General features: G+C 34.4%; 1 protein-coding gene across 5 annotated transcripts in view; it reads left to right on the top strand.

Moving 5' to 3' along the window:
• Galnt13 (polypeptide N-acetylgalactosaminyltransferase 13) overlaps positions 1-17,387 on the top strand; it is a 692,094-nt gene extending 674,707 nt beyond the window's left edge. For 3 of the 5 annotated variants that reach the window (XM_085834905.1, XM_085834906.1, XM_085834907.1), the window contains exons 13-14: positions 6,740-6,938; positions 11,776-11,849. In XM_085834905.1, coding sequence (XP_085691031.1) covers positions 6,740-6,925 — 186 coding nt within the window. In that variant the 3' untranslated portion in view covers positions 6,926-6,938; positions 11,776-11,849. Of the gene's footprint in view, positions 1-6,739; positions 6,939-11,775 lie in introns of all 5 variants that reach the window. The other 2 variants (XM_021153165.3, XM_085834908.1) reach the window with 1 other exon arrangement.
• Positions 17,388-17,635: the final 248 nt, after the last annotated feature.

Here is a 17,635-nt window from a genome sequence, read left to right as displayed (position 1 = left end):
ATGAAAGTGGGACACTTTCATTACTCCCTTTTCTTCTAAGTCTTACATTTAAAATCCTTTGCTTGCACAGCATACTCCAATAACTGCTGGAAACAGTGGTTCTAGAGCTAGCTATATCTTTTGGGACTTGTTAGAAATCTAGAATCTAACACACAATGTTTTAACACATTAAATCCAAGTTTCTGAATTTTTTAATATCCAGGTTATTCATATACACATTAGAGTTTGCTCTGTTCTCTTGACAGCGGTAAATAAATAAATTTCAAAAAGTTGTAGTGGGCAAGAGCAGATTACTTACTTTGATTTTATGTGTACGAGTGTTTGTCTGACTGCGGTTTGTGCATGCAGTGCACATTGAGGCCAGGAGAGGGCGATGGATCTCCTGGGACTATAGTTTCAGGCAGTTGTGAGCTAGGATTTATACACAATCCTCCTTCCAAAGCAGCCAGTTTTCTTAACTGCTGAGACTTCTGTCCAGATGTCCTTTTTTTAATAGACTCTTGGAAACCAATGTGAATTTAGGAAAGGACAAAAACTACTTTGAGAAAATGCAAACAACGTCTTCCAGGGACCCAAGGGAAGGAAAAGAAACAAACAGATGAGAGAAGCTGAGTGTGAAGGAGAAGTCCTCACTCAGAGGCTCTGTTCTCTCATTCTAATAGTGGAAGGTAGAAAGACCTGCTTGCTTCCTCTTTAATTCATTTCTTTGTCATTTGCTAGCAAGGGTAAAATTCCTCTTCTTTGAGAAACCTCCGAGGTGGTGCAGTTTCCAGTCAGAATAAAAACTGGTAGAGTTCACAAAATTACAGAGCTGAAACGAACCTTAAACTCCACTCCTTTGAGCTTTGTCAGGACAAAGCTAAAGCACAAAGATTACCCTGCTAGGAGCAGAGCTGGGATTTAGGTCCTAATAAAGTTTTCAAAGAAAGCTAGTTACTAGTCCAATTGTGTGCCTCACAGCATGAACTGTTGAAATATTCCACCACCTTCTCTGATACTTTCTTTCAGTATTAGAAAAGGAAGTGTCATAAATAGGACGGAACTGTTGGAACAGCAGGTAAATATAAGCATGGAGCCTCTCTGGCTGATTGGGTTTGTCAACTGCTTAGGAGAACAAGGAGAAAGAGGAAAACAAAGATAACAGAATGCTTTGATTTCCCTGTTTGCTTAGGCCATTCTTGCCACAATCTTATACAGCTATTATTAGTCTCTGTATATTTAATGAAGCCTTGTCAGTGTGTGCATCAAGGTGCCTGGCACTAAATCCAGAAGTTTTTCCCAATACTAATTTGCCTCCTGAGGTAATTGAAATACTACAAATAATTAGATGATTTCAGTGATGAGGATCCTATAAGCCGGTCAGACAGTGGGACCATGTTACAATCAAACGTTTTGTAGTATCAATTTGTATTCATATACAAATGTCACTTTTTCTTAATGATAAGAAATTCCATCTGTCAGAAACATAATCTGTTTCAAAAGGCTCAAAGCCATACACTTACTTTATCATAATACTGGCTAGGAAACTTTAGTTAAATGCCCCATAATGTAATTAATAATAATTTTTCTTTTAATTGAATAAAACTGAGTATGTATTGATTAAAAATGTCTGTTTCTGCCTAAAAGATTTCCAATACAGACTTTTAGACTTGCCTAAGTAGATATGTAAAATATATTTTGTATTAAAATATGATTATAGCTCTCTCTCCATCCACTTCCATGTCCCCTCCCTACAAATTCCAAACTCATGACTCCCTTTTATATACAAAACATACACACACATGCATACACCCTGCTGAGCACATATATGTCAATGTTTCTTAAACAATACAACATGGACATTATTTGCTCTCCTTTATGGCTGGCCTCTCTGGTTGATTTGTTCAGAATGTGAGTGTTTTTACCAGCACCACAAGATACACGTGGTATAAAATATCACTGAGAATATCTAATATTTTAGTGCCACAGACTACCTGTTTCCAGCAAGGTCAAATAAAGAAACCACTAAATTTGACATCACTAGGCAGTTAAGTTTTTTTTTTTTATTAAATTACCTGTTCATCCATTTATTTATTTATTTATTTATTTATTTATTTATTTATTTATTGGATTTGTTTGTATACTGTTTGAACATCACAAATTTGCTCAAATCTATTCAAAATTTACATTTTCCTGCAATGTGTGTGCTTAATCACATTTCTTTTTGAACATCCAGGCAGCTACATACAGTGAGGCACTCTAATTTTAGATCAGAGCACTTCTGCTTAACAAGCACTATTCCACAAAAATAAAAAGAGAGCCAAATATTATGCTAAAAATAAGTGCTTCCTTTCACAGGACTGACCAAGTCAGCTGAGTAACCACTTGTTATACATTCTGTCTGAATGAAACGAATTCATCGGTTGACATCACTTGAAATTACCGAAACCACTTAGGATTGTATTAAATCATTTTCTTCTTTATTGGCTACTTTATTTATTTATATTTCAAATGTTATCCCCCTTCCCAGTTTCCATTTTACATGCCTCCTATCCCCTACTCTCCCCCCCTGCCTCTATGAGGGTGCTCCCCCCTGGCTGGCCAACCCACCCTTGCCTCAGTGGCCTATCGTTTCCCTATCCTGGGTCATCAAGCCTCCACAGGACCAAGGAGCTCCCCTACCAGTGATGCTGGATAAGGCAAATCTCTGCTACATATCCAGCTGGAGCCATGGGTACCCCTGTGTATTCTTTGGTTGGTGTTTTAGTCCCTGGGAGCTTTGGAGGTTCTGGTTGTTTGATATTGTTGTTCTCCCTATGAGGTTGCAAACCCATTCAGCTCCTAAAGTCCTTACCCTAACTTCCCCATTGGGGTCCACACTCTCAGTCCAATGTTTGGCTGTGTATATCCGCATCTGTATTGGTCCAGTTCTGGCACTAACCCAACTCTTTTATTTGCCCTTATCAGAAAGCAGGTAAATGGGAGTATAATTTTAAGGTAAGTGGCTTATGAGTACAACCCTCCCAAATTTCTGTGTAGAATTTCTAGTAAACAGTATCACAATTTCCCTTTTGGAGATGGTACCCATTAGATTAGTATTACCTTCCCATGGCCCCAGTGACCCATAGCTTTGATTTCTTGTTAGAATCAGTTAATGGGATTTCAGTGGATTATGTTGAATTTATGTCTTGTTCTTGAACAATTACATCTGATTTTTAGCCTGGGGTGTGCTGATTACGCACTATTTACTCTTGAGGTGCCACTCTAAACGTTTCATTAGCAACATTTTGAGATGACATCTTAGCCAAGTACTGTTTAGTATTTGGTCTAGAGGTTTGAAACCTATGACTCCTTGTTAAGTTAAAGTAATATAATAATCTAAGGTCAGTTACACTTACCTTTCTGTCTAAGAAGGTGAATTTATTGTTATTTTAGTTTTGTTTTGTTTTGTTTTTATAGACAATATTTTTCTGTGTAACAGCTCTGGCTGTCCAGGAACTTTGTAGACCAGGCTGGCCTCATACTACGAGATCCACATGCCTCTGCCTCCTTAGTGTTGGGATTAAAATCGTGTGCCACCCCACCACGATTGAATTTATTGTTCTTATCTTAAACTTTTAGTAAACTGAGATTTTTGTACTCATTTCTGCCATCAGCTATGCAGTCAGCTGTATGTGTACACCAAAATATCAAGTTGTTCTTAAAATAGTAGTTTTAATACAAGTGGTATGTTGTTTTGTATTGTATTTCATTACCAAAATTGTTTTTTAGCCTGAATCCCATTGGCCTTAGCTACACGTTTGGAGAGTAGATTTTAAAGTAGTTCATGACATATTAGATACAAATATGTCATCAAAAAAGCTATAAACTTGTCTTATATATACTTACATATTGTGATTAGCATTCTGCAAATAACCATGATTCAAATTGCCCAACATTTTAGAACAGCATGTTAGGTGATACTATATTATACACAAAAGATAATGATAGCTTCAGAATTATATAATTCTGTTTAGTAATCAGTGTTGTTTTTTTCCAAAGCCATATCTGGCTGGAGAGATAGGTCCAATATTGAGAGCAATGTCTGCTCTTCAGGGTATAATAGTTCAAACCCCAGCACTCACAGGGCAGTCTACAACTATCTGTAGCTCCAGTTCCAGGAGATCTGACACCCTCACACATACATATATGAAGATAGAATACCAATGTAGAGAAAGTTTTAAAATTAAAAATTAAGAAATCCCATAGAAGCCAGGCAGTGGTGGCACATAACTTTTATCCCAGCACTTGGGAAGCAGAGGCAGTTTGATTTCTGAGTTTGAGCCCAGCCTGGTCTACAGAATGAGTTTCAGGGCTATACAGAGAAGCCGTGTCTTGGAAAACAAACAAACAAACAAACAAACAAATAAATAAATAAATAAGATTTCTGAGTTTGAGCCCAGCCTGGTCTACAGAGTGAGTTCCAGGGTTACACAGAGAAACCGTGTCTTGGAAAACCAATAAACAAACAAATAAATAAATAAATAAATAAATAAACAAATAAACAAATAAATAAACAAACAAACAAGAAAAGAAATCCTATAGAAAAGACTGCAAGGTGCATGGGTGCCTGCATGTCACATTGCTCCAAAACCTTATGTGCAGTAACAACCTCATAAAGAAGCATTCATTGAAAATCTCACACAGGACTTATATGAAATGCTCAAAGAATTAATAAAAATATTTAGGACGCAAACATGTATATCTTATATAAAAACACATGTTATTATATAAAGTAAAAATACAGATAGCCCAGGACAATTATTTATTGAAATAACTATGGCAAATAGAATCATAAAAATATTTTGTGTATTTCTTTTCTTTTTTCCCTTTCATTATTTCTGTAAGGCAAAAAATTAAAGTGTTAAAACCAATAGATAATATGGTGAAGATTCAATGAAACTGGACCTGTACCTCTCCGTCATTTACGACACAAGAGCTTCTATTATTACTAGATATTTTAAGTTGTTTATACCTTTCACTTAATAAATTATGTAAGATTCAATAAAAACAAATTATAGTCATGACAGATGTTAAGAAGTGTTTATCAAAGCATTACCTGCAGTGGCTCTGACTCATAGTGACATTCATATCAAATTAAAGATTTAAGTTAATTTTGATAATCTATTTCACATAAAACTTCATTATATTAAGATTAATAGATAGAATAGGCTAGATTATAGGCTAGATAGAATAGGCTAGATAATAGATAGAATAGGCTAAGATTAATAGATAGAAAGGCTTCCCATAATATAACTGAAAGGAGGATATTTAATTTGATGACTTCAATCTCATTTATAGACATGTGAATAATTAGTAAAGTACAAACCACGTAAGATTTCTCTTGTAGCAGAAAGATTTGGGAAAATAAATATATCCTTTCTTGCTCTCAAGTAAATAAAACTAAACACATATGTTGGAAAATAAAGGGATATTTAGATGAGCTTAAGACTTAAATTTTCTCTTGGTTTATATTTTTGAAAACATCTCCTAGAGTATTTTTTTCATTTTTATGGTTATTATAAACTTTTTTTTCTTGGAGAAAATGAAATACGTATATTGTATCTGTGTAGAGTGGTTTTTTTTTTTTCTTTCCCTGATCTTTTAAGCAAAGTCAGTTTTATTTGGTGGGGCTGAGGATAATTTTATAATCCTCTTTAATGATGTATGAAATTTTCAATTCCTAACAAGAAACCCTTTTGTATGAAGAAAATATTTTCTAAAAAATGTTTGGAACAGAAAAAAAAAAAAAAATCAATTGAGCAGTAGATGATGTGTAGTTTGAACAATGTAGATACATTCTATTTAGTTAAGATAACTAGCCAAACTGTTACCATCAGCATCATTTCATAGGTAAGACATGATGCTTTATAATGCTATCTTTGCTAGCATTGTAAGCCCGTATATATCATTTATCTGTAGAAGGTAGCCCTTGGAAAGGTAAATCTAGTGATTGCATCCATTATGCTGCCCACAAATTGGAGCTTACTTCAACAAAACATATTTTATTCATTGGCCTTACTACATATTTAGATCAACAAAATTATTTAGTATTTCCCTGAGCTGGCCCTGGAGTTGATTTTTTTATATATACAAATATATATGCCTCATATGCCTCTTTTTTGAGCTTGTTCTGGGAAATAAAATTCAGTTAGAATGATTCAAAGGAGATTTGATCTTCCTCTTCCCTGTTCTTTCTTTTCATATACTTTGTTATGCTAATTAAGCATGCCACTGTATGTGTGAATATCTTAGAATGTTCAGCCTTGCCCCGTGAAAATAAAAAACAAAATAATCTCAAAGATTCTTCCTTGGTGTCCTCTTAGCTTTGAAGCAAACACTTGAGGATACGGATATGAACTGTGCATTAATCAACTACTTAGAATAACTTCTCACAAAGTAACTTACTTGGCACTAAAATGTCTTTCATTATAAGATGATGAGAACAAAACTCTATCAAAAACAACATTTTGCCTGAAATGTTCTGCCATCTATGTCAAATTCCTCCTTAATAGTTTCTATCTTAACTCCATTTCCGTACTGAGTAAGGTTGATATTGAAGCCATCTGAAAGACTGCCACTCACAGCTTCATGGATGCAATTATTGTGACGTGTGTCTCCCATTCTTTTTCAGGAGAAATTATATGTTGTCTGGGATGATTGATTTATTACTGCCTTGGTACTTGATTTGTCATTATTCATTATTTTCTTTGTCAAACAGACCCACACTCTTGTTCACATAATCACGCAGTCCTGCCTCTCAATGGGCAAAGGAGAGGATGGCTCTCAACATCTTTCCATGGAGACTTGTAATGATAGCACTTTCCAAAAATGGCTACTAAGAAACTATACAAGAGCAGAAGTTTTTAGAAGTGTTTTTGGAAATCTTACTGATTATTTTCCTTAATGACTTTGTAGAGGTTTGTGTTTTGGACTTATTCAATTCATTTCATTGTTTTAATTGTTATTAAAATCTGAAATTATAATAGAACAATTATGAAGTTATTTTTCTGTCTTTCCCTTCTCTGTTGCTCATTAATTTGAAGATTGGATATTTTAAATAGTAACTAGTCTATCATTAACAAAAAGGTACTTTCGCTTCTGTTTAAAAATGTGTATATATACATATGTATGTCCATGAGTATAATAGGTTAAATATATTATGAAGTATTATTTTGTTTTATCCTAACAACAGCCATATCCATATGAAAACAAATTTTGTATCATAGGTGAAAACATTACTAAATATACCATAGGTTAAAATGGATGATTTTTGGAAATTTGAAATTATTTAATTTTGTTAAAATTTATTCAGATAACTCAACTCCAGTGTGTGTGTGTGTGTGTGTGTGTGTGTGTGTGTGTGTGTGTGTGTATACCACATTTCACACCTTTGAAAATTACCACTATTTTATTCTGAGACACTACATAAATCCACTCTTAAAGACTATGTTATTTTCAACAACTTCATGGAAAAAGCATGGGTATCTATCTGCACATTTCTTTTGTGATTGCTTAGGTGATATCATGATAAGAATCAAGAGTACATTTTATTTATTACTTATATAAATGGTGACTATCTTCTCTCTAAATCATGAAATGAATTGTTATTCAGTTCATGTCAACAAATACTCATAGATTTTTTGTAAACACTACAAATAAAATTATTTTTGAATTATTGGACTTAAGGGACCTCTATTTTTTTTTTTTTTACAAATTCAAAAACTAAATGATTTTATATAGTTCAGCTGCTGGGTGTGAAAACACATGGGAGGTTCCAAACTTCTCACTTAACTACCTGTGGCACATTTAAGAACAGAAGCAGGGTAGCAGAGGGCAGATCTCATGAACCTATCATTGAGTGCTATGGCAGGAGATTTTCTCTCAGCAGGAAAGTATGTACAGTTGCATCAGCAACATTTTTCCCATTTTTTTATTCACTTCATATCCCAATGTCATCCCTTGCTCTCCTACAAGTACCCTGTCAAACAGCTGTAGGCTTTGATTTTTCAAAACCTACTTTAATGAGAGATCTTTAATGCTTCAACCTCCCTCCAACCCACCACCCACACAAGGCAGTGCAAAAGAAAGGTTAAGAGGAAAGAAGGACTTGTGAACCTGTTTAGAAATAGTTCTCTGGGGCTATTTCTTTTCTTTTCTTTGTTTCTTTCTTTGTTTCTTTCTTTCTTTCTTTCTTTCTTTCTTTCTTTCTTTCTTTCTTTCTTTCTTTCTTTTTTTTATTCAAGTGGGAATTGTGGACTTTGGATGCTCATTTTTTCCATATTTTTTAATTGGGTATTTATTTCAATTACATATCCAATGCTATCCCAAAAGTTGCCCACACGCACCCCCACCCACTCCCCTACCCACCCACTCCCACTTCTTGGCCCTGGCTATTTCAATCTTCATTGTCAGCAGTCCTCTAACAAAACACTAACATGAATCAGTAACAGCAATTCGATCCCTAAGAAACTTCAGCTCTCTGCCAATCTGCCTAGGTCTATGGAAGCAGCAAGAAGCCACCAGAATATCACCAGTTCTTTGTTGAGTTACTCTCTCCATAGTCATGACAAGGAAGATCAGCAATGTGATGTAAGTTGAACAAATACAAGAGCATCATCAGCAAAAACTAGTGAGACAGAGCAAGGCAACCCAATGCCAGAGCCTCTTCCCATTGTCTGTGTGGTCATCTTTATATTCTTTTTAAACATCACTTGTTATCTCACATGGCTGCTTCAGCAAAACATCCATTCATCTCTCTGCCCCAGGAAAGCATCATATGACATAACTGAGTTTTCAAAGACACCAAAAATTTCTACTTCACACAACCCTTCCTCTACCCCTTTTCTTCTCCTCTAACAAGGGGGAGCACTCCCCCACATCACACTTCCCTGGAACCTCATGTTACTGCAGGCCTACACACAACCTTTTCCACTGATACCAGACAAGGCAGTAAGAAGAACTGGATCCACAGACAGGCAACAGAGTCAGGGATAACCCCCACTATGAAGTCCAAGCTGTGTATCTGTTGTCTGTGTGCTGTTATGCTTGCTGACAGGAGCCAGGTGTATCTGTCCTCTGAGAGGTTCGATCCAGCAGGTAACTAAAACAACTGCAGAGACCTACAGGCAAACATTGGAAGGAGATCTGGAAGTCTTGTGGATGAGTTAGGGGAAGGATTGAGAACCCAGAGGGGATAGGGTCCTCTATTAAAGGACCAACAGAGTTAGCTATCCTGGACCCTTGAGAGTTCCCAGAGACTGAACCACAAACCAAAGAACATACATGGGCTGGACCTAGGTCCTCTGTACTTGTGTAGCAGATATACAACCTCAGCGATTCTTGCATCTTCTGGAAGTTAGTTTTTCTACAGGTCACATCTGGCACAAAGTTTTGATATTTCCATCAGGCAGATGAAAAATCTACCACTGCTGAATAGGCATGCTGCCCATACACAAAGTTAACAGTTTTATTGTTACTTGGTTTCTAAGGGTATTGAGTTCATTGACTGAAGTTCAAAAGTATGAGTGGAAGGGGAAGGAGATTTGTAAGCATTTGTTAAATGTAACTCAGATTTTTTTAATGAAGAATCAGTCTTCACAATGATTTTGATGGTTTCCCCCTGTACCAATAGCAAGTAAAGTGGAAAACGAATTCACATTCAGGACTACTTAAAGATGAAATGTCTGGCTTTGTAATGAGCTTCATTACATAGAGATTTTTGGTTTATAACCTTTGAAACAATAACAATGCTGGTAATACATTTTTTTCAAGAGGGGTATTTTTTTCAAGAGGGGTACTGATTTGACAGAACAATACTAAATACAAAGGTCACAACTGACATTACCTATGTCATTAAAAAATTATTCAGTATATTTTTTAAAAAATCTTTATTTCAATATGACATATAAGGTAATTGATCAAATCTTTCAACTATTATAATAGGTGATCAGACTATAATAAATTGATTTATTGTACATTGTAATATAAGTCAATGTATGGTAAGCTACCCAAAAAGAACAAAGTTTGTTGTTTAAAGAAGGATCTATTAGAAGCATGAAATGGTAAGTGCTTCTTTGCAAGAGAAGGTATGCATAAGCTAACTCAGATTTGAGACAGAGACATGATTTTCTTTGTTGCTGTTGCTCTAACCTATACCATTCTTAAAAAGTAAAGTAGTTGTTTTATTTAGTTTTATATCTGATTTTCATGCTGGCTAATAGTTGGATTTCCTGTCATCCTAAGAATAAATCAACCACCTTCGTACTTTCTTGCTATCTTATGCAATTTCTTTTTTACTTCACTTTTTTTCTACTAAAATGGCTTGAAACTCTGTATTAAAAAATGATAACAAAGGCTCCAATCTTGACATCATCTTCTTTTTTAATCGCCTTGCCTTTTAATTTCCTGCTTGAGGTCAGAGAAGCACCTTTCACAGCAGTCTGTCCGCTATTACATCTTCTCGTACAATAGTGAAGTTACAGGTGTTTCTTTATATTTTTAACACACACACCCCAACATACTATAAAGGGTGAGAAAATACTATAAAAAGAAGACTTTTCCTATGTTTAATTCTGTTAATTTGCAAGAACTATGTGTTTCTTTTTTTAAAAATATTTTTATTAAGTATTTTCCTCATTTAAATTTCCAATGCTATCCCAAAAGTCCCCCATACCGCCCCCCCCCCACTCCCCTACCCACCCACTCCCACTTTTTGGCCCTGGCATTCACCTGTACTGTTTTTTTTTTCCAATTTTTATTAGGTATTTTCTTCATTTACATTTCAAATGCTACCCAGAAAGTCTCCCATAACCCCCCCCCAGCTCCCCTACTGACCCACTCCCACTTCTTGGCCCTGGCATTCCCCCGTACTAGGGAATATAAAGTTTGCAAGACCAGGGGGCCTCTCTTCCCAATGATGGCTGACTAGGCCATCTTCTGCTATTTATGCGGCTAGAGACACGAGTTTTCCAAGACCTACTTGCAAAGCACTTCAAACATGTATGAACATTTTAATTTAGAGAACATTTCCTGTGATTTTAGGCATGGTGCATAAAATTAACAAAATATATAATTAATAGGTTGAAAGAATAATGCCTTAAAACATGCTGGAATATGATGTCCCAGAAAGTGACTTGGATTACAAATGGAAACAAATACTGTGTAATGATTAAGCACAATGCAATTATTAGAATTGTAAAGATAAAACACTATATCATTTCTCTTTTTAATTTAATATCGATGAACTTATATATCCTTAAATATGATAAGCATTCCATGAAGGAAGACTAATCATCTCTGGTTTTAGAAATCACTGGTTTACAGTTATTGTCTTTAATACTGTAGTTTAGTAGTTTTAATCTTTAGTCATTTTGTTCTTTTATATAACAGTTATGTGTTTGACTTCTATGTTTATCAAATTGTTAATGAATAATATATGGGTATAAAACTAAGTTTCTTTATTAGTTTGTTAGAATTGACACATTCAACTGGATTCCATGGTCATGAAAAAGACGTCTGAATTTTCGGCAATGTGTAATAAATATCAGCCAATTTCTTTAACCATCTTTAAATAGATATGTATTAGACAATGACAATCTTTTTATGGCAACACTGTACATGTAATTTAGCAAGGGTCATACAGAGTTCTGTTTAAAAGCATGTTACATTTCTATACATTAAAATTATATAGACTACTTTAAGGGCAGCAGTCATCTAGTGACTCAGTAAGTTACTGATTGTGGTGCTCTTTTACAGAGGCTCACTTTGAGACACGCTAACAGTAACCAATGTCTTGATGAACCTTCTGAAGAAGACAAAATGGTGCCTACCATGCAGGACTGCAGTGGCAGCAGATCCCAACAATGGCTGCTGAGGAACATGACCTTGGGGACATGAAGATAATTTTTTCCCAAGATGTGAAAGTCTCTACACGTTTGTTTGTCCATTATTTTAGTTTGGTGAAAGTATTAACTTTTCTGGATTAAAAGTTTAAAAAAAATACTTTTAGTAATGTAAAACACAATTGTTTATAATTCATTTTTAGGAATGTTTATTTCCCTACTAAAAATTTGTATCTGATTAAAGAAGCACATAAAATATAAATAATAAGAAACTGTTATTAAACATTTGAACTGTTTGGGAAAAAAACACCTTGTATTTACTTTTAAAATGTCTTCAATAGCCTCTTGTCACAGGGTTATTTGGGACTGGATTATTTTATGCTGTAATAATAATTAAAAGAGAGATCATGTAAAGCCTTATACAATATCATAATTATAAAATATTAATGTAGCTTTATAAAACACTCTTTTTTACAAAAGCTTCATGGGACCCTGGTTGAATTTCTATGCCAACAATTAGAATCCATATGAAATCATTCCTGAGCATTGAATTCATCAAACAAAATATAAGGTAGTAAGAAAATAATTAAGCTAGTTACTGAATTTGTAAAATAAAAATAATCATACAAAATAAAGAAAAGAATTTTAAAAACCTATTTAAATAAAAAATTTAAATCAAATGATGTAAGGAGTACATGAGGTATTGAGGAAAACAAGAGCTATATAAACTACAAGAGTTGCTGTGAAAGAATCTTCACTCTGAACCCAAGCTGAAGATGGTCTTGCTCTGAGATGTGATGTCAGGACCTGAATCCCCAGTTTCTCTCTGTCTCCATACAGAGAGTTTGTGTCCATCAGCTGTATCTTTGCCCTTTACTCCAGAGGGTGAGATTTGTCACAGCCTACAGAACTGTAGGTGAAGGGTGACCTTTTAGATTTAATTTCTAAAGTACTATCTCTTTTAGTTCAGTCAGTGCAGTCATTGGCACTTTGCATTCTATAAAAAGAATGACAGTCAAAATCTATTGCTATGTTATAAAATCCAACATTGGCCACTGGAAAAATTCAAGTTATTAAAATTATATTAATTAAACTACTAGACATGATTTTGCATAAACTATGGCTGTCATAATTAGGACAATTTCACGTGTCATTTCCACTTAAAATCCCTTTGTTCACAGTCCATGGACTAATTATATGAAAAAGGAAAACCTACCAATTCATGGGACAGTAATAATTGTTTTATGTTTGCTACCATTTTAGGTGGCCACATAGTTGTTGTGGATGTATGTTTTGGTTGTATATCTAGCAGCTGGAGGAACTCTATGGGGGTGAAGCTAGAAGATTCTTAAGGAACAGAAAGTCCATACTTTTAACCTTTTATTTTAAAGGATCTTCTATAAAAAGAGTTAATGAGCTTGCTACACTTGCTCTCTTCCTCTCTCCTCCCTCTCTCTATCTCTGTTTTTCACTAATTCTCTCCTCTGTCTATTGTTGTCACTGTCTTTCTCTGTTTCCATTGCTGTCTCTCTTTTACACAAACACACATATGCATATGTGTACACACACACATACATACACTCACACACACACACACACACACACACACAAACACACACAAACCTGAGTTGGGCTATTATATTTTTCATACTGGACCAGTCTACCGATTTCAGTGGTCTTTCTCATCAGAACAAATGCATGTTTTACCTTCTGGACGCTCAAGACAAAACTATGAAACTGGGAACTAAGGGCTTACTCACTCAGTAGGTGTTTGACCCTCAACCAACAGGAACTGATGCTGATTCCAATCAAAATAACAACTAGATGTGGGGGGATGTGCTTGTAACTCTAATACTGGGGAGGTAAAGACAAGAGAATTTCTTGAATTTCCTCACCAGCCAGGTTGTCTTCATGGACAAGCTCCCAATCAAATGAGAGACTTTGTCCCCAAAATCAAGTGATAATGTCTTTCAAACTTTTCAAGCCTGTTCTAACTGTAGCTCACAGACTTCATGAAACTGCCTGATGTCAAAGTTAACTAGGATCTTGGTCCAACACAAAATTTAAACGTGTTTTAAATTTTCATTTTGGATATTCACACTGTTTTGATACCAAGTGTTGATTTTTGTAGATAACAACATTGTTGCAATGTAAAACTTTGGACAAATTGAGTCTAACCATCTTAAAAGTAACTTGATGCTATCTTTGACATACAACAGCAAACCAACAATTTGGGACCAAAACCTTTGTATGTTGCTACTTCTGACTATTCAAATCATAGGAAATATGCATATATTATAATTCTCTATTCATGCCAAGTCTTACCCAATGCTATACTTGTTTACTTAATACAAGAGTCACATAGATACTATTATGCATGAATTTGCGTATTTTCCTGAACATAATCTTCCCATTAATCCTCAAATCATTTCATAGCCATCGTATCTCTATACCCAGAACAATACACTCCACAAACATATATACATACCTTGGACAGATACAGAGAGGGAGAGAGAGAGAGAGAGAGAGAGAGAGAGAGAGAGAGAGAGAGAGAGAGAGAGAGAGAGAGAGAGACCTCTGCCTTTTTTATCTCTTACTGTCTTGCATTTCATTACATTGTTCTGGCTGCCAAACAAGTCTGTTTTACTGTTGGTTCTATCAGTCCCAAGATATCATTCACTTCATTTCTTTAGGTCTCTATTCAAACATGACCTCTTCAGTATAACAAATGCTTGTCCTGCCTGTAATCTCTCACTCCTATCTCTCTGAGCAAATCTAAGATTATTCTTTTGCTTATTTCAGTTTCTTCCAGTCTCATACACCAACACACACTTGGCCATATAATCACATCTACTCATGTTTATTTTTTTTTTAGAGCCAGGGCCACATCTTTGTTAAGTAAGCACACGACCACTGATCTACATATGCATTCACGTAAATCCTTTTAAAGGCAGAGTCTATATTATTTTTGTCCACTGGCTGTGCTCACCTTCTCATGTTATCTCTTTGCTTATTGTAACTACAGTTCTTGAACTAATAAACTTAAGAGTGTGATAAAGTTGCTAAGCAGCACAGTATCACATGTATCCATGTTAAAAATGTAAAGTGTCTTTATAGAGACTTTCAGAGCTTTGTTTCCAAATATTAAATTTCCTTCTAATATTATTGATATTAAAGTACAAATTCTATGTTGTCCTTTGTGTTAAAATCACCAGCTTTGTGGAAATGAAATATGGCATTTATTACAATACTGTTATGAGATATAAGTTGCTTCACTTAACTAAAAATAAATATAGTTTCAGTGTTTTGGTTGTATTGGATTGACCACAGAAGGGCTAAGATTTTGAGTTTTAGAAAGAAGATAAGTACATTCTTTTAAAATCACATTTATTTTCATGGTTTGATAATGACTATACAAAGCTTATTTTCAATGTAAATATCTATTAACAAAAGATATTATAGAAACCTTAAAACATTAAAGATGTTATATTATTAATTTCTATGTTTATAGATAATAAAACTGAGCTATGAACATATACTATAGTTTTCTCATAGATCATAGAGTTATAAAACTATGTGCCCAGGACTCATAATACTACTGCCAAAAACTTATAAGGTCACAATAATGAAAGAAATGCCTTTATTAAAAACTCTCTTATTATTAACTTGATTCTTTAGAATTGTTTAAATTATTGTTTTTTCATATTTTAATTAAACTTGTTCAATAAACTAAGACCACAGGTAACAGAAGAAGACCTGCAGCAGAACAATAAAATACTATACATCAGTGGGCAAGTAGTTTGAGGAAAGCACCATCAAGACTTCAGCAGTAATTTGTTGAACTCTGGTTTTTTGTTTGTTTGCTTCAATTTGATTTCATATTTTCTTGCAATTCCCTTCAAGTTTCAAGTAAAGCTGACCTACAGCTTGCACGGAGTATTAGACCATCTATCCCCATGAACACTGGGTGAGTTCTTTGTTTGAAGCTTTGTGGACTGCAGAGAAACCAGCAAATATCTCTAGGCTTTCCAGTGTCACTTTAATATAAACATAACATGTAAACTTCATTTTTCTCTAGTGCTTAGAAACAGCATAATAAATTTAAAAAAAAATAAAGGAGAGGAATGTAAACTGCTACAATAAAATAACATAACTGGTTTTCAATGTTTTTTTTTTTAATTCAGTGGGAGGTTATAAATACAGTAGAATTGCTTCAGCAAACTTCAGAACATTGCCTTGCTCCAACATAGATTGTTACTCCATTTAAGAAGTTTTCAAGCATAATCATTGCCATTGCATTTGCATTTTATCTGTTGATTCAAGCTGTTGTTTCAAGGGGACAAAATACAATGCATTCTTAAAGTGCAGGTATAATGATTTGAGAAAATATGAAAAAAATTAAAGACTTCACCAAATGTGAATCATTGTCTGAGAGGTGTTGTTTTGTACAACTAAGATCCCCCTGTCTTGACTAAAAGCTCAGTATAGCTGGGCAGCAGAAATTCAGCTGTGCAAAGGCAACTTGTGTTTCAGGATTTAGCTATTACCCACCCTTATGTCAGATATGGAGTGGAAACACTCAGCTCTTCTTCTGTATAGCATAGGAATATCAGGTTTTACTGCACCTATTCAGAGTGTTAGCAAGTATGACATACTATACAAAACTAAAGTTGTTGGATAATTTCTAGAAATTTGCTTAAAGCTCGTTGGTATAGATTTGTTCCCCCTAATTTTTGTTTTAAGGTGTTTTATACATTCTAAAGCAAATTTCCATTGACTCTGCATTCAAAAATCCCCATGAGAAAGTAGTGATGCAATACAGTCTTTTGTCAATAAATGTATTTAAGATGAAGACCACTTCTGTGATAATTGGCTCATTATGTACAGTAATGCTTTACTGCTATTGCTAATAGGGTACAATGAATCATTCTCCCATGTTGGGCGACTTAGATTAAAAAATAGAGAAGGCTCCATCTGAAATGTAACTGTTTCAAAACTGAAATTTTCATTTTGTGTTCAATTGGTGAGGTTAAATACTTAAAGACACTGCCTTTGGTTCCTGGTGTACTTACAGACAAAAATAGCTCAAGAGAGAAACAAGAATCCATAGTCACAAGACTTTCTTTGAGTGGTGTAGGGACCATCTCTTTTTAAAATCACTGTAGTCACAAATAGAGAATATAATCTCAAAAATGTTTAGACATGCTCAATGCAATCTTTAACATTTATAAGAGTAGCTTGTGCATAAAATTTAAACATTTTAAATGTTGTAAGCATTACTAAATGGAATAATTGTTCTTTTCTGTAAATTTAAATATTTATACATTTTTGTAGAATTAAAGTATGCCAATTTAGTTTTCCTTTGGTATATGTTGTTTTTTTTCAAAATAAATTTTGCTAGTATTTCAAACAGATAATTTTAGTATTCCATGATTATGTTCTATTTTATAAAAGGGGTGATTATAGCCATTTCTCAGCAGCAAGAAAGTTTTGTTAACCCAATATAATCTTAGAGCAAAAATATGTAAAACAGAAGTACTGAAATTATATATATATATTCTCATTAATTTTCTTATGAAATGATTGGAGATTGACACCTTCTGCTCTGTAATAATTATTAAAATCAGTTAATATGTTTTCAAATACATGAGAATACTTGTATTTTGGTCATGCCTAGATCCCAAATTCTGATACTGGAATCCTGAGTGTGTTGGTCACTGCAGGACTTTGCACAGCACATCACAGAAAGATTCAGAGCCAGAATCCAGACAAAA

Source organism: Mus caroli, unplaced genomic scaffold (assembly GCF_978045245.1).
Source record: "Mus caroli unplaced genomic scaffold, Mus_caroli_1 scaffold_2, whole genome shotgun sequence".
In the NCBI taxonomy this organism is placed as follows: Eukaryota; Metazoa; Chordata; class Mammalia; order Rodentia; family Muridae; genus Mus; species Mus caroli.
The sequence above is the reverse complement of the archived record's forward strand: the minus strand, read 5'-3'. Positions and strand labels throughout refer to the sequence as shown.